Genomic DNA, 17,126 nt, shown 5'->3' on the forward strand with positions numbered 1-17,126 from the left:
TCCCACTACCTTGTTACAGGTAAGAACATATCACATGCCGTTTACACTCATTCCGTACAGGTCCGACTGAGGCTGAAGAACAGCGGCTATGAAATGCACGAAATGTGATCACGCTCAAGCTGCTGAAGTTTCCCGGCCAAATACGAAGCAAGGAAACGAAATGAAGTGATCGTGCGGTTAGTTGGCTAGGCTTAGCGCCCTCAATTCACCGTCCGAGTGCGGATATATTCGGCATCGCAGGAGAGTGTCTGCCCAGCTCTGGAGCTGAGCCGCATGGGCCGGAGTTCTCGTCCAATGCAGCTTCGTCTGCAGCTCAAAGCTTGCGCCCGGACACTGTCTCAGGGTCGCCGACTGACCGCATACGCATTCTCCAGTCACTCGCGTGCGGATAACAAACGCCGAAGAACGAAAAAACGTGCGTCCCGCCGGACGAGTCCGCCTCTCATCCGGCATCACTCCCTGTGACAGCGAAAGCAGGAGAGCCGGCGTTTTTGCACGGACTGGTTGTTCCGGCTCCGCGGGTTCCCCGCCCGTTTCGGCATGATTCCGATCGGACAAAAGAAAGGGTTCAGAGACGTACTCACCGTCCACTTAGCCGCTCTGGGACACTTCCATTTCGATCCTCTTTACCCGCGCCGATATTGCACCGAGAGATGAAGTTAAAAAAAAATTCAGCAAAGAGATGCACACAGAGAAACTTGCAGGTTGCCGTTGTCGCCGTCTACGGGCGGTAGTGGGCCGGACGTAATGCCCCCCACGTGACCGCCGCAGACCAATGTGCATGCGCATTGTAAGGTAGGAAACTCGCGCCATCTGCTAACCTCATGCCGAAGCTGAGCGCGTTTGTATTTTGGTTTTTAGAAACGAGATGGCGCCACGCAAGCAATTGTTTTCTTCTTCTTTGTGACGCGGGTAATTTGAATCATTCGGGGATAAAATTCAGCGGAGATTTAGCGCGAATTGCGAGAAATGCGTTAGCATCAGGTCGCACCTCTTTGAGGTTCCGGATCCTTTACTTAAGCTTTACTTAAGCCCAAGTAGCTTAAGCCCATTTGCGTTGTGGAAACAGGTCCTTTTCTCTTCTCCCTTATTGGCCAGCAGTATCCTCCATTTGCAATGATCAGTCGAGGCTGGGAACCCTAGAGTAAAAAAAAATAAGATATTCCTATACTTGTACCAGTTTTTCCGTTGCCTCAAGCAACGCCTATCTGAGTAAACGCCCGTGTCACGTTGTTTCCAGCGTGGGACGCGGGGCGGCGCCAGTGACGCATCCCTTGTAAAGCCCCTTGAAGGGGCTTTAATCCCTTGTGGCGCATGAAGGACGGAGATGTGAGAATACCTTTGGCTAAAAAAATGATAAACGCAAGCCTGCAAATAAATATTGTCATGCTCGTAAATATCGTAGTCACCGTCACCGCGTGGCAACTGCACTCCATGGGCTCAAGTGTTTCATATGTTCACCATTTGCGGGACGAACTTGGCCACCAGAGCGGGTTCTCTCATGAACAAACCCAACAGCTTGAGGACTTAACCATTGTGTTAGCCGAGTTCATCGTCGCTTGAAAATTTTGCATTTATCTCACTAACAAACGCCTAAAGTATATTTAGTAGACTATTGGCGATACAATCATCCAGGAGTCATAGTAAATATTTCCATAACGTACTGGTTCGTACAACACGAAAACCATGTATCTTGAGGCTCGAGCGACGTTCTAAGAGCTTGGTTAGACGGCGAAAATTTTCTCGGTTTCCATAACTGCTCGCCTCCTTCGGAGCTCAGTGTGGTGGGCATTCCCGCTCGCGTCGAAATTGTCCTCAATATCCACCGCAACGCGCTCGACATTCGATCTTTGCCTCGCTGCACGTGTTTCATAAAGGATAACACTTTGTTTCACTCGTCGAGGTGGCTTAGAGGCTATGGTGTTGCATTGTTAAGCACCAGGTCGCGCGATCAAATCCCGGCCGCGGCGGCCGCATGTCGATGGGGGCGAAATACAAAAACGCCAGTGTCCCGTGCATTGGGGGTACGTTAAAGATCTTGGGGGTACGTTAAAGGTGGTCAAAAATTATTCCGGAGTCCCCCACTACAGCGTGTCTCATAATTTCTTTTCCGCTTGGTTTGCCACGCGGCATAAGATCATAATGAGGTTAAATACAAGCGTGCAGACCCGTTTCATACACATACTGCAAAAGCGACTTATAAAATTCGTTGTCCATAATCCATCTATCATAGTCTTCTACTTGATCACTCTTCAACTTCACACTTTTAAGAACACTTTCTGGAGTTGTCTTTGCCCCAGGACACGTCCAAAGTAGATAGTGGGCATCCGCTGCAGACGCAGGGGCAGAGCACTTCGGACACTGGGCAATGTCTTCGTAAGGTTGACCCCAAGCACAAGTGACGGCTGGCGTAAGGGCCGCCCCGGCCCAAAGTTTCTGGAGAGAGAGACTTCTTACACCCGAGAAAGACTGTGGGGAAGGGAGCAGACACGCAGGGTGACAAGGGCACACGTGTCACGCCGGAGGATGGATGTTTGGGCAATGAAAACACAGCGGGGTTCAGAGGGAAGGTAAAGAGGAGGAGTTATGGGTGTCGAGAAAGAGTGAGCAAGGCGATCCACAAGGTGATTGTTGTGGCACGGCCGCTCGATGAAAAACACACCGTGTGTTTTTCATCGAGCGGCCGTGGTTGTGGTCACGACCATGTTCCTGCACCCAGTGGACAGTAACGTTCACACGTGTAGAATTTTGAATTTTGTGTATCTGCTCATTAATACGCAGTGTTTTCGTTACTTGTTTGAGATGCTTAACTGCGCCGAGGCTGCAGTATAGATGTGGGCTTCGTTGATGCTAGGCAAGTTGACAAGCCGGGTTTCTATCGCATCGCGTATAGCCTGCAGCTCAAATAATAAGGGTTCTGAAAATTATGTTGCATAGCTGCGAGTGGCTTGGATCTCTGGGTGTGTCGGACTTGAGAAGACTGTTTGTTCTCCTTTTGAGTTAACCGCCGCGTCCGTGTATATCATGCAGCGTCCCGTAGGTACAGTAGTTTCAGTGGTTGCAATTGGTTTAACTCGTCGGCGGGTCTTTGCAGTCTTGTTATTGGTTAGGCATGTATACTTCCATGGTGGAAGATTGTCCAAGTTCGTAGTCATGGCACAATCGCCATAGAAATAGGAATGGAGCGCCTCGACTGTGGGTATGTGGCATTTTTTAGCTTTCTTGCTTGCTGTCGCTGCTCAACGAGCTCAGAAATGGTGTTAAGCTGTGAGTGCTCTTGTAGCGTTGGTATAGGTGTTAGACAAGGTAGGGCCGTAATTGATCTCATGGCACTTCTGTTGATAACCTCAAGTTTGTCCCACTGTTGAGCAGTCAATCTCAGAAACTGCGCTTGACATATGATGCGAGGCTTCAGGACGGAGCGCACGAGGCAACGCTCCAGCCTCCACGTCAGTGCGAGCCCCACCACTCCGTGGCGCAATTCTGCGAATCAGGTGAACTGTTTCCGCTGATGTCTTGCTTATCTTCTTGGTCCACTTCACGCTAGACCCCGACTGGTGAACTTCCAGGCCAAGAAGCCGCAGCTCTTCAGTCTCAGGAATCAGCGATGAGCCAATCTTGAGATGGAAGTCGCTATCGTAAACTGACTTTCGGCCCGGTTTGTTGGCAGCGTGTACGTAGCGAGATTTTTGTGTCAATATCTGGAGCCCAGTGGACTGTACGTACTCGTGTAACACATCAAGACCTTTCTGCAGTTCTTTACATTGTATCTCATAATCAAATCGTGGTTTTGGCATGTTAGACCCCAGAATTCATTAAACACTTTCTTTATTTGGAGTTGACGATAGTTAAAAAACAATGAAAACAAAAAGAAGCAAATGCAACAAACGTGAGCCAGTTTGAACACTTGCAACGTACACATTGTCCACTGTTTGTGTGCATAATGCCATCGCGTTTTGGAGTGATACTAGTTTCCGAGTCTCATCAGATCTCAATAGCGGTCCCAACGAGGTCAAATAAATATGGACTCGAGTCTTTGTATAGTAATATGCCAGAAAGTCCAACAATATCCGGGACCTTGGTGTTTCTCCTTACCTCCACGTCCTTGATGATTTGAAACCCAACTTGGCACCAGCAAAAGTGAAGTGCTTTCGGCACGCGCGCCCAAGTGTAGATGGCGCTCTTGCTCCCATGGCACGCGGCGAGGACAATGAGCTCTTTATGAGCGCGAGGCAGGTGCGTGAGTACTATTTATTGAACATAAAGCATGTATTTACATAATATGTACAGTGATGGTGCACTCAACGAATAACACAAAGTCTTGCTCTCTTCCGTTCGCACACGCGTGCACTCGTACCTCCACGACGGACACTGCCTTAGCGTCGCAACCAAATGAGGGGGAAGCCACACACGTATACGCTGCTTTGTGAAATCCAGAAATATGCAATATGTACATCTGCGCGCTGCTTTGAGAAGGCAGCGTCTGACTGCAACACACGCAAAAGTGAAAGGGCCGAACTTTCGTAGTAAATTAGCATTCACCGTTCAAGGCACGCAGAATCGTCCTGCCAAAGGGGTATTAAAACGCCCTAGTATTCACTGTTACTAAAATACTGTTCTCAACGCGGCCCCCGACTCGTACTTTGGTCCCGCATTTATTAGACGATGTAAACAGAGCCGAGACGTACTAGCGTATTCGGCTATCAGAATACCAAAAGACGCAGACGCAAACAGCAGCAATGTTTGCCAACAGGGTGTGACATCGTTTTATGAGGAACGCGTGTGAAAATCTTCAGTGCAACGGCCAGCCATATTCCACTTAGCTGTTGGTGGAAACATGTCGGCAACAAAGTACAGACGAACGCCTCTACAGCGAAATGACCTTTATAACGAAGGAATAATTCTGTCCCGGTTCTAAGGTTAGTGTTGCGGTGCCAGACTTTTACAACGAAGTGACCTGTATAACGAATGGTTTCGGAGGCCCCAAGCACTTCGTTATAAAGGCGTTCGACTGTGATCATCATGAAGTCTTTTTATATTTTCTTTTTCGAAGAAGTGTGGTGCTATTTAAAACGCTTCTAGCGTGCAATGAAGTTGATCACAGCGTCACGATATGGCGCCAGCAGCGCCGCTGTTCCCGAAGACGTGTGCCGATATTCCGTTTTACATGCGCGCTATGGTACGACTACGCGACACACTAAAGCTCTCTGTCGACTCCATGAAGTCAAAAAGTCAAATTGGTGCGCGATTATCGTTTTCTGAGCTCTGAAAAATATTCTTTGTCAAGCTGTGCATGTGCGGATAAAGTGTCGGAGCTTTCTCACGCCAATGCACAAGGTATAAAATGGGGGAAATGGGGGCAAGAAACACGAGAAGGCCGTCGCAGTGATTCAGAAGGTATCGACGAGCTCTTGGACGTAGCTGCTGGCCGTGTAGACCATGTCGATCGGATCCAAGGAGATCATCTTGAGCACCCGCCAGGCTCCGAGAATGAGCAGCAGGCTGCTCACCTTGCTCACGACGTACAGCCTGCAGAAGGAAAAGGTCACAAAAGAGCCGAATGTGAGCATTGTGCTGAAAAAAGACGATGCGGAGCACTGGAGGTTTCAAGAAGTACTGCTCCTCACGGCTTGACTTGACTAAACTTGATTAAGTACTTCTTCTTTCTGGGGTATTACGTGCCAAAACCAGTTCTGATTATGAGGCACGCCGTAGTGGAGGGCTCCGGATTAATTTCGACCACCTGGGGTTCTTTAACGTGCACTACAACGCAAGCACACGGGCGTTTTTGCATTTCGCCTCCATCGAAATGCGGCCGCCGGGGCCGGGATTCGATCCCGCGACCTCGTGGTCAGCAGCGCAACGCCTTAGCTGACTAAGCCACCCCGGCGGGTAACTTGATTAAGTAACATCGTTGTATAGCGATGAAGGCAATTAGAGTTCTTCGTGAAAATGGATGCACGCGGTTACTGTCGAGGTCTTGGTTGAAAGTGATCGCCGATTATTTGCGGCCGCGTTAAACGTAGGTGCGACCCGCCGTGGTTGCGTAGTGGCTTTGGTGTTGGGCTGCTAAGCACGAGGTCGCGGAATCGAATCCTGGCCACGGCGGCCGCATTTCGATGGGGGTGAAATGCAAAAACGCTCGTGTACTTAGATTTAGGTGCAAGTTAACGAACCCCAGGTGGTTCAAATTAGTCCCTCACTAGGGCGTGTCTCATAATCAAATGGTGGTTTTGGCACGTAAAACCCCACAATTTAATTTAATACGTAGGTGTGGCCTAGCGTAACTAGAGCACGCAAATCTGGCAACTTGACCATGTCAGTTGATAAACCATATGATAAAACACCCTAATGGTGCAGTAGGACCTCGTTTTGCCAGATCTTGCCTCGAGAACGAGGTTTCAGCAATAAGGTGACCGGTTTTACGACTGCAATGTGGTGCCACCGTACCTAGTAAGCTACGTGAGACACGTCGCCATAGAAACGCGACGTTAGAACCGGTGAAGTGTCCAAGAAAGCATATCTTAAAGGCTCATAATCACCATTATGTAACACAGCATAACGTGATGAGATCATTCACGGGAAAGATTGGAATGGTGCAATTTTATTTCGTTGAAACGAGTGAAATGGCGTAGCAAAATAATGACCATCCGTGCGCTTGCAGATGTTTTAACGAGACGATGTGTATAGTCGACAGGCAGGCGACATGGTGCGGGCAGGCGCATTCGACTTCCTAGTGGCTCTGAGAACCTTCCAAAGTTCTCAGGTAAACTAACTGAGAAATACTTATACTAATCAAAGGCAATGTGCTCGCTGAGAGAAAGCCACCCTCGTATAGCTTGAGACGCTGCATTGTTATGTACTTGCAATATATATCCTGCATCAAATGCGCGCCACAATCAATTTCATGGAACCCCTTTATCGCAATGTAAATGGCTGAAGGCCTATAGTTATTCTGAAGCAAGTGAAGCGTCGTCGTCTGCGGCGCGCTTAGTCGCAAAAGACTGTGCCGATTATGCGCTGCAGACGCAATATGCTCTTGTAAATCTGCATGAAAAAAAAAAAAAAAGAAAATACTGTACCTTGCCAGCTGTCGCTTTCCCTCCTTGACGGTGGACAGGTCCTCCTTGAGCACGTATTCTCGGATGCCGAAGCAGTAGGACAGAAGGTACGGCTTCCACTCGATCGTCTTCACGTCGAAGTTGAACACCTGCCAGAACAAATCGCATTGTGACTGTCATGGGTTTGAAGCACATATTGGGCTCGGTCGTCAAGTTGGTTTGTGGACGAGATACTTTAATACGACAGAAAGCAGCAAGAAGCAAAAGAAATGTTACCAAAAGGAATCAGTGATGTTCAAAACGCTAAAGCTTGATGTGCGCGGCCTAATTGCTTTGTGCCGCTGAGGTGTGCACCTGATACATTTATCACTGCGAGGAGTCGATGGCTATAGTACAAGACCCGTGGTGGCCACCACCCAACAGGGAGCTTTAGAAATACCGTACCCAAGCCACTTTGCGTACGCAAAAGCTCAAGGACCTTTATGTTCTTTTGTGTTCTCCTTGCGTTCTTTTGTACGCCTGGTGGTTGGCGTCTGCCAGTGCTTTCGTGCTCTAATTTAAGACTTTCTAATATTTTCTCCTACTCTGCGTAGCCCCCCCCCCCCCCCTCCCTCTTACCACCATGGAGTGCCAAGTAACCCCAGTGCCCTGCTGCACCCCTAACGAAAACGGAGTATCGTGCTCTGCTCTCCCAACAGAAAAGTGCTGGCGTCGTCCCTATACCTATAAGCCTGTGATACAACTCAGGAAAATAAAAGGAAAAAAAAAAAAAGCGAAGCAATTCTGCTGAACAACACAACAGCACTGTGGCAGCAACCTTAACTTCTTTAGGCGTAATAACGAGAACTAGAACCAGACAATGTTGCACTTACGTCCTTGTCTGTGGCGTTGAGTTCACTGTAGAGGGCCCTGACGTTTTCGTTGTAGAAGTACCACTCATTGGTGCTGAAAAACTCCAGCATGTCGAGGTGGTTCTCGACCTTCTCGTATAGCCTCGACAGCCTGCGAAAAAAGGAGGAGCCATATGAGGATTACGCAATACTCAACAGTTAGAAAGTGTGCCGCCGATTGCCATCTTCGCGCGATCAACCGCTTGTGCTTGGGTGTTTTACACTGTATTTCCCGCGGTGCCTCAAAATGATGCATGTTTGCCTACGGTGAATAGCTTCAGTCATGGGTACATTAAGCGCAGCAATAGACAGAAACACAGTAATCGTCATCGGACAAGAGCTTAAGCGCCTGTCGTGTGGCAGTATCTCCGCAGTGTTGATAACATAACAAGAAAGTCGCTAAATTTGGCGAGTTTACAAGTTGCTATTGGAGCGTTATCTCCTTTTTTAGTGATATTGTTAGCGACGTAAATAGCCAATAAATTACTCGTCCTTTGGCTATGTTCATTGCCTCGCTCTTTTTCCCCCAAGTTGTATATATGCGCCTCCGTTTGTCAATTCTTCTAAAGACTGCCGAATAGCTTATTAGTGATCAAACCTGTTTTTCTATAGCAAAGCACACCCTTGAGATCTGACACAACTTTACAAAATCAAGTTGTTTCTTTCCATTTTCGTATGCCGATAGCCGCCGAAAGAGATAATTTAAAGTCATAGTTGAAAAAATAACAAGAAAGATGTCTTGGAGCAATTAAAACATAAAAAAGACAATTCCGAGCAAGCAATCGTATCATAATCACTAGGCTACGTTTTGCTAAAAATAGAACGTTATAAGGTACTCATGATGAACAGACCCTTTTCTTGATTCGCAAGTGCACTACTTATCTGCACTGCACGAGTTGCCCGACTAATGGCGGCAACGGTCACCGTTCAATTGAAGACGAAGTGCTAGCTACACATGCAGGGGCTTGTCTTTTGCGCATGGTTGCATCACAAGAGCCACGTCTACATTTTCCATGTCACAATACAACCAAAGTGTGCGTACACTCTGTTTACAAAAACGACACGTACACTCTGTTTACAAAAACGACTACGCCGCCATTAGTTGGGCAATCTGCCTCTCAGGAAAGCTAACTTTACAATTATGAAAAGTACCTATCTATTGCGGGCAGTAACAGGCAAATGTATTACGGCACGCAATTAACGCGGTATTGGTAACAGTTCTAGCGCAGCGCTACTTGTCCCGTTGCGCTAAAGACTGCTGCGCCACCTCGCGCCAACAAAAGGAAGTCCCAACTGCGCAAGCAAGAAAACTAACTTACATGGGCTTCTTTCCGATGGCCCACAGGGCCACGTCTCCAGCCTGTGCGAGGAGGTAGTGCTGGAAGAACATGCGGATCCTGTGCAACAGTTTGCTGTTGGTGTGGCGCGGCTGCGGGTAGCGGAAGGTCACTTTGGACGGGATCTTGTAGGGTATCTTCTGCACGCACTCCAGGAAGTAGTGCCATGTCAGCGGGTTGTCGGCGCCGGAGCTCATGTTGTACACGGTCATCTTCTGGCTCCTGCAACACAAGAATGGCACACGTCGCAACGGTACTACCGAGACCCTGTGCTCATAGCGAGGGATAGGTAATGATTGAAAGTTATGGCACAGCGTATAGGTCATTAACGTAGACGCGCATCCGCGAACAGCAGTGCGCGTGGCAACATTCCATTATGCTGTGACTGACCCCAACACTCTAGAAAGGTTCTTGCATTGGAACGCCTTCGTTATAATGAAAATTTGGTTAGTCGAATACGTTGAGTGGAAAAGAGAGTGAGGCAATGCAACGGCGAAAAGGCAATAGGAGGCGTTAGAAATAGGGAAACCAAAGTTAGGGGACGCTATCGGCGAGGCATACAAAGGAGTTTGGGTTTTTGGGTATGCAAAACCGCTTGGGGACGCCATGACTAAAACTCCATAATGACGACTTAACTTGTGGAGCTTACGCGAAGCAAACAAAGAAACGATACAATTGGCGCGACGTGCCGATTGCTAGACGAGCATTCTTACCGTCCAGAGCCTCTTTGCCACGCTGCTGCGATAACGCAGTTGGCAACCATGTCGACTGGAATGAAGTCGGTCACTTTGTTGATGTCTCCGTAGACAGATGTTAGTACACCCTTGGCCAGCTGCACACAACACGAGGCGACATTAGCTTCACGATGCCACCGTTAAAGTGTTGATCAGGCATGCAGTCATCGTGTATACGTGTACTCACAGCGATCAAAAGACCGGTGGGACCATTGTAGTTGTCTATCCACCCCTGCAGCAAAGAGAGTAATTGTGGATAATGAGAAAATATTCAGAGTTGAGTAAGTACAAAAACACTCTGCACTAACAAGCGAGAAATTGGCCAGATTTAACCCGTTCGAAAAGGTGCACAGATTCAAATACTGACGGCACACATTATTACGATATGAACGAAACGTTGGACTACCATGGCGAACCTATTGCCAATCTGTTGACAATTTAATATCATTATCTTTATCCCATATGGGACAAAGATAAGCGTTGGCATCCCGTCACAAAAGGTCCCGTTGCTGAACATACTCACCGCGAATGGTTCTTTGGCCGTGCCTGTGATGATGGAGGGTCTGACGATGACGGTGGGCAGCGAGGCAGCGTGCTCTTGGACCAGCATCTCGGCCACGGCCTTGGTGAATGTGTACGAGTTGGGGCGACCTTCGTACAGCTTCGGCTCCAGGGCTGCTAGCATCGAGTCATCCATCCACCTGCGGGAAGTCGAGGACACTCATCACACAGGTGGCTCTTGCTTGCGACCCTGTGACGCTCGTTAACGAAAATCACTGGCATATTTATATAAAAAAAAAGCCTTCCTCCCTCCCTTTTTTCCCCCACTATGGTAAGGTGGGGACAGTGCGGGTGGTGATAGTTAGTACTCCTCTGCAATGAGCATCGTGTAGAAAGAGCGATAACAGCGATCCGGATCCCAGAGCTAAGCTTTTCGTTCTTAAAAAGTATTTACCAATAGCCGGCTCCTTACATCGGACGAAGTGCCAGAGAGTTCCTTTTCTTATCGAGCAGTACGCTTAGCACAAAATTAGACAGACGTTAAAGCACCCCATAGGCGTTCTTTTACGACCCAGAAGCCCTTGCCGAAAAGACGGGAATGCCTGCTGACACTCCCGTTGCTAGCACTGCTTTGGCATATTGAATATACATATCAACTGGAGTTTTTTGTCCAAGCCGTCGTCGCTGGTGACACGTTGATGTGGCGTTTCGGATAGGGAAATTCCCTGGATGAGCTGAAGCCGACTGAAGCGATTGAAACGCGGCCAAGTCCATTGCGGCTGCGCGTGAACGCGGGAAACATACCTAAAGTTCCGCAGATGCAATCACATTTCGAATTTCCTACGGCACATAAACCACGCAAACGTTTATAATAGCACGGGAACGTTTTTTTATTAGCACTCCTGCGCTTTATATACCCTGCATTCAACAGTGCTCGACAAAGCTACGCAGCCACCGTACCAGGACTAGACGAGTGAATTAATCCGCAGGTTGAGAGTCGGGATAGTCTACTGGCCCTCTACGTCTTCCCCCCTTAGACCTATGAGCCATCCTGTTTTGAAATAAATGGTTTATTCATTTATTCGTATACCCGAGTTTCTGAATTATGACGCGTATTACAGTCATCCGTAGAATAAGATCGAATCGCTTGTGATCGCTCGATTGATTGATTGATGAAAGTTAACGTTCCCAAGCAGATAAGAGGCCATTAGAGAAGCCGCAGAGGAGAGCCCCGCATTAATTTTGACCACCCGGTATTCTTCAACACGCACCTAAAGCACGACCGTTCCTGGTCGAAAATCGAACCCACGACCTCATGACTGCTGCAGAGCGCCCGTAGGGTCCTGGAATGCGAGTCAGTTGCTTTGATTCGAATAAAGCAGCGTATACGGAGCCCAGAAAGTGCTAAACAAACCGCTGTGTACCCTGTGGTGCCGCGTTCAGTCCCGCAGCATTGAACGCGCACACTTGACTGGTGGTCGCGCGTCTGAAATATTGGGCCCGCAAATCGCCCGCCCAGGGTCCTACGACGGGGGCGCCGCGAATTCGTGGTGGAATCGTTTAATCAGATCGCGAGAAAAATTTGGGACACGGCCACTTTGTCGACCTCACTCGTGCAAGCACGAGGTAAGGAGGGCGCGAAAGGCGCACCAGTGCGAAGGTCGCATTCCGAGACCTCGAAAACGAAGGGGGGCCCCTGCACGGCTCTTTCCGCTCATCTCGTGCAAGGCTTCTCTACAGTCATTCTCGCGTGTGAACTGATACGCACTTCCGTTGGAACGTATACAAGCATACCTCTGCCACCCAAACGCCTGCCTGGTGTTAACTGAGCACGCGTATCACAACACATTGCAAGCGTACGCGAAGCTCTGTCGCCTGGTAAAAGAGGCAGTGACAGTGATATTGCGAAAACGGTATGCCAAGATTATGTAAGTGAAAGTTCTGAGACAGGAGACTCAAACCTTAGCGTAGACGCTGAGCACTGTCGGCTCGTTGGCTTCCAGAGTTCTGGAATTCTGTCGGATGCATCCAGCATGTTAGCAATTATCCACTGCACACGCTTTACACAAGTAGCTAAAAGGGTATGGCTGGTCACTGCAGTGATAGAATGTGTAAGTGCGACTGAACGAGGACGTAGGAAGAAACAGACGCGCAGAGACAGCGCTACATTCAACTATAAATTTTTATTTTCGCATGAACCGATAAATATATACCGAACAAGCGGAAACAAAAGAGACAGAAAATAACATTCAGTGGTGCATGTCGATGCAAGGTTCATGCGAATATATATATATATATATATATATATATATATATATATATATATATATATATATATAGTTGAAAGCGCTGACCTTATGTGTTCAGTCGCGCTTACACATTCTATCATGGATTCTAACCAACGAATCCGCCAACGTGCTTTAACCACGGCAGTGGCTCCGTGTCCCTCGGCGAAACTCAAGAGACACGAGCTGTCACGGCCAATGCGGCTGGTCTAGGCTGGTCAGGTCTGCATCTCCGGTAACCTGGCAATGCTCGCAAAGCTCTAGAAGAAAGCTTCCGGTGACTTACTCTGCGATGTTGAGCAGGTTCGACGGGCTGATTGGTGTAGGTGTGACTATTTCTCTGAGCTCCCTTTGATGGCAGTTGCAATATGTCGTCGACACGTGGACGTAGACCTGAAGGGCAGACAGAAAATATTGACACATTGCAGAACTGGACGTCACGTGAGAGTTTGAGTACTTTGAGGGAACTATTGCAAGGCGACCACCAGAAACTCGGCAGATACAAAATACTCATTTATTATTAAAAAAATTACATTGGAAGTCTTGGCAGCAAAGACCGACCTCCTCAAAGCGTTATTTGCTCTATGAATGAAAGGGTGATGGTAGCTCAAAATGAATCCTCACAGCAATTGAGCTGTACGCTACCACACTCCAAGTCATTGGAGTGTGGTATTTAACATAATTAAACAAAATTTAACAGAAAGTGGCAAGAAAGAAATAAAGAATTTGCTGCTTGGTACGGCAGTTCTATGCCTGTGAACGTTATTGTTACGCAAAGCTTAGATTCTTTCAGGATCACAAGTCTACGAAGCTTACTAGTTAGTGCATGGCAACTATAAGTGTGCACTGCAGGCACATGGTTATTGCGCACGAGTGAGTGTGCGACAGTGTTGGTCCTGCTGCACGCCGCTTAAAGCTGGGAATATAGTGGGCGACGGTAAGGCGCGTCTGTTACCTAGTGATCTATTTCAGGCGTAGAACCTTTATTTAGAAGAGATCGCGTTCTCACGTTTATCAGCCATCGCCGCGAAAGAGGTTAGACAGATACCGGCAGAGCCAAAAGTGTTCGAAGTATCCAAAGAATGCTAATCGCATTAAAATGCTTTCAACTAATGCCCGTTTGATTCACTGTAGAAGAACCGAAACTTGTGCAAAGCTGATATGTCAGCCATCTTGGAAACAAAGTGGCAGCAGACGATAGGAAGACAGGACAGGCACATACAGGCTTCGTTTAAACGTCCAACACCCTATTATGCGCTCACTCACAAACCAAGAAACGTACCGAGGGCGCAGTTATATTAATATAGTAACATGGACACTGTTTGCACAAGCACAGGTGAACTGCTGCATTTTAATAAATTTGCAGAAGTTTACTGTCACACTGTCATATACCGCCATCTCGCATAAACTGGCTATATCCGATAGACATCCGTGGCCTCTCTGATTAACCCATAGAGAAAACATGGCGACATTAGACAGTGTCCAGAATCACACATAGTAGTTACATATTCGCAATCTCTAGTGACGGGCTATAAGTCAAACATAGCTGAAAATCTCCTAACCGGTGCAAGATTTCGTATTCGTCCATTTTTCAACCAGTCAACATGATTAGTGGGCACACAAAGCTCTACGATAATTATGGCTTATGATGGCGGGGTAGCGGCTACAAAAGCGTCGAGGAAGCAGAATCATGCCATTTCAGCCTTCGAGTCAGTTCAAACGATGACCACATATGCCACTCGGTTTCCGTACCTTCAGGTTCTGTAGCTCGTAGCAAAGGTCGATGACACGCTTGGTCGCCCTCACGTTGGCGTTGACGGCAACCCTGCAAAGCCACAAGGACTTGAGCAAGCAACAAACACGTTCGATAGTTAGCGTAATGGATTTACATTTGGCTACAATAAACGAAATGGAACTGCATTGTGTTTTGATGCTGTCAACACACAGAACAACGCATTCGCATTGTTCAAGCGCTTCGGCCATTTGTGCATGGCGGCGCTTTAAACCGATTATTTCAAAGTCGACAGAAAGAACTCTCCCTATATCTCGACTGCATTTACGCCACGAGGAAATTCAACATGTTTTTTATCGTGACTTTCCTGCTCCGTAAACTTTTATGGCGAGCTGTACATGTAGATATATGTACTCCACAGCTTAATTCGCTAGTCTGCCTCGCCTTCCTCATACAATGCTGTGTTTCGCGCGGCGAAAGACCGGTTGCAAACTACTGTTCTGCTTTAAATTGTTTAATGAGAGCAGGCAGCTGTATTGCGCCACCTTGCCTAATGCTCTATGAATTTTACAGATAAAAAATAAAAACGAAAAGGAACTTTAAAAATTTGCAGAGGATAGGAAGCGACGAAGTAAATGGACATTGTTATTGACCTTACGCCAAGGGCCTCAGTCAATGTCGCTTCAACAATGACAACGCCGGCCAGTAGATTCAGGTATACGGGTACTAAATGTCGTGGCATATGGCTATGTAATATTCTAATGTGTTATATCGCAGGTAGAATGATACGGCTATATAATAGTTTTGAGTACAGGCACCCGGCGGTATACTATGGGCAATCTTTGATGGTAACTACAGCTGCCGTGCGGCAGCACCCTGGCAATCAGGCAGACCATGCAGGGGGGGCGTCGATATCGATCAGAGAGGCGGCATTCATAGAGGCTTCCAAGGGCGACCAGTTTAAGATCGGTAACCCGGTGGGCGTAGTACCGTGGCGTCTGCATGGCAAAGATCAGCGAAAGCGTACGGAACGCCGTTTGAGACGGCGGCCAGCCTGCTCTGGCCGGGTCATCCGGCTAGAGGTCAACGAGAACCACGCGTGGCCGAGACATCCCGCCGGCGGAAGGTCGACAAACCCGCGATGAGCGCAGGACGGCAGGCATGGCTACTGCCGGCGACTCGAAGGCAGGTGTCCGCGAAAGCGAAGTGACCTTGCCGCGTGCCGCGCATGTAAAGTTGAAGCAACTTGAATATGACCGCACTATATGCGGAGCAGTCCCAGCCTGCGCTAAATAGAGGAGAGAACCCGAAGGTCGCCGAGGAGAATAGCGGGTGAATCGGAGGCCGTGTGACTTCTTGGTAAGCTAGAAACGAAAGCCGCGCTATGGGTGGTTACCAAATAAGCTGTTTAGCGAATGTTGCATTTCTCGCCTTGTGATATACTTACAGAAGCAGTGCGATAAAGGAGACACAAATGCTCTCAATTTCTGATGTTTTCTGACGGTCGGTGACCACATGGAGTCTATGGACCACACGGGACTTGATGGTGGTCGAAGTGTGTTCCATCCGACTGAAGCTAAGCACCACGTTAAGTTTTTCGTCCATGACAGCGCTCGACGAGACTCCGAAAATACGTCGGAATTGCGCTTCGTGTGGTTGGCGCTTTTATGTTTGTTCAACTCCTCGCGGCTTTGCGAACGAACGTCATGTTAGCCTTAGCGCGAGAAAAATTGGTGTGGTTTAGCTTTGGTTAACCCTGGTCGATAGCGAAAGCTTCACTGCCCTGGCTAGGCCCATTGTCGAGGTGTGGCCGAAGTGTGGTTTCGCAATGATATACAGTCATGTTTGCAATGAATACAGTGTTTATTCATCATTTTTTATGCCTATGAAGATACTGCGGTGATCAGTGAAGTAGTGAGACTTGGTTGCAACTCGCAGCCGGGCCCAACTCTACTCGGGCAACGGCGGCAATGTCTCCTTTCAGGGCTCCGTAAAGGCCTAAATATAGTCCGACGTAGCGTGAACGCGCGCGCACGTTATATCACGTTGGCGAGAACAACAGCGGCTATAGTTCGATCGATGGTTCGACGTACTGGCGCCGCCAACGTAACCGGACGTGCGGCCAATGCGCTCCGACGCGCCCGGCGTCTGATGACGCTCGCCCGCGTGCCGATAACGTCGGACTATAAACGCGCCTTAATGCTCTCTTGTGGTTTGACCTCTAGCTCTCAAGGTGAAAACTGTTGAGTCGCCGACGGCTGCCCGAGGTAGCGTAATGAAGCTTTCGCTTCAAAAGGAAAAAGAAAGGCCTTGCGCGAGAACGGAATAGGACGCTCCAATTTTAACTATAAAACGTTCCTTTCAAGTCGCACACTGCACGCAACCATGCAATGCCACGTCCGGGATTCATTCCTCGCACTGCGCATCGCGCTTTCTCGGCGACGGGCAAGGGTGCGAGTGCTTGTGGTGCATTTATATAGTGACCGTCGTCACTCGCGTATGCCCCTAGCTTGGTGCGGAGCCCTCCCGTGCTCCAGTGAACGAGACCTTGATGGGGCGAGAGCAAGGCGGGGGAAGACCGGTCCA

At 48.4% G+C, this 17,126-nt stretch overlaps 2 protein-coding genes across 2 annotated transcripts in view; both read right to left on the reverse strand.

The window, feature by feature from the left end:
* Positions 1–733, reverse strand: part of LOC119449562 (fatty acyl-CoA reductase 1) — an 86,351-nt gene extending 85,618 nt beyond the window's left edge. The window contains exon 1 of the mRNA XM_037712755.2: positions 585–733. The gene's annotated coding sequence lies outside the window, so the exon portion shown is untranslated. The remainder of the gene's footprint in view (positions 1–584) is intronic.
* Positions 734–4,232: 3,499 nt separating this feature from the next.
* The window catches only part of LOC119449566 (fatty acyl-CoA reductase 1), a 33,320-nt gene continuing 20,426 nt past the window's right edge, over positions 4,233–17,126 (reverse strand). The window contains exons 4-12 of the mRNA XM_037712758.2: positions 14,561–14,633; positions 13,095–13,201; positions 10,546–10,723; positions 10,210–10,254; positions 10,002–10,120; positions 9,271–9,510; positions 7,934–8,063; positions 7,083–7,210; positions 4,233–5,529 (exon numbers count right to left, since the gene is read on the reverse strand). Of these exons, the coding sequence (XP_037568686.1) occupies positions 5,391–5,529; positions 7,083–7,210; positions 7,934–8,063; positions 9,271–9,510; positions 10,002–10,120; positions 10,210–10,254; positions 10,546–10,723; positions 13,095–13,201; positions 14,561–14,633 (1,159 nt within the window). The 3' untranslated portion in view covers positions 4,233–5,390. The remainder of the gene's footprint in view (positions 5,530–7,082; positions 7,211–7,933; positions 8,064–9,270; positions 9,511–10,001; positions 10,121–10,209; positions 10,255–10,545; positions 10,724–13,094; positions 13,202–14,560; positions 14,634–17,126) is intronic.

Source organism: Dermacentor silvarum, chromosome 4 (genome assembly GCF_013339745.2).
Source record: "Dermacentor silvarum isolate Dsil-2018 chromosome 4, BIME_Dsil_1.4, whole genome shotgun sequence".
Classification (NCBI taxonomy): Eukaryota; Metazoa; Arthropoda; class Arachnida; order Ixodida; family Ixodidae; genus Dermacentor; species Dermacentor silvarum.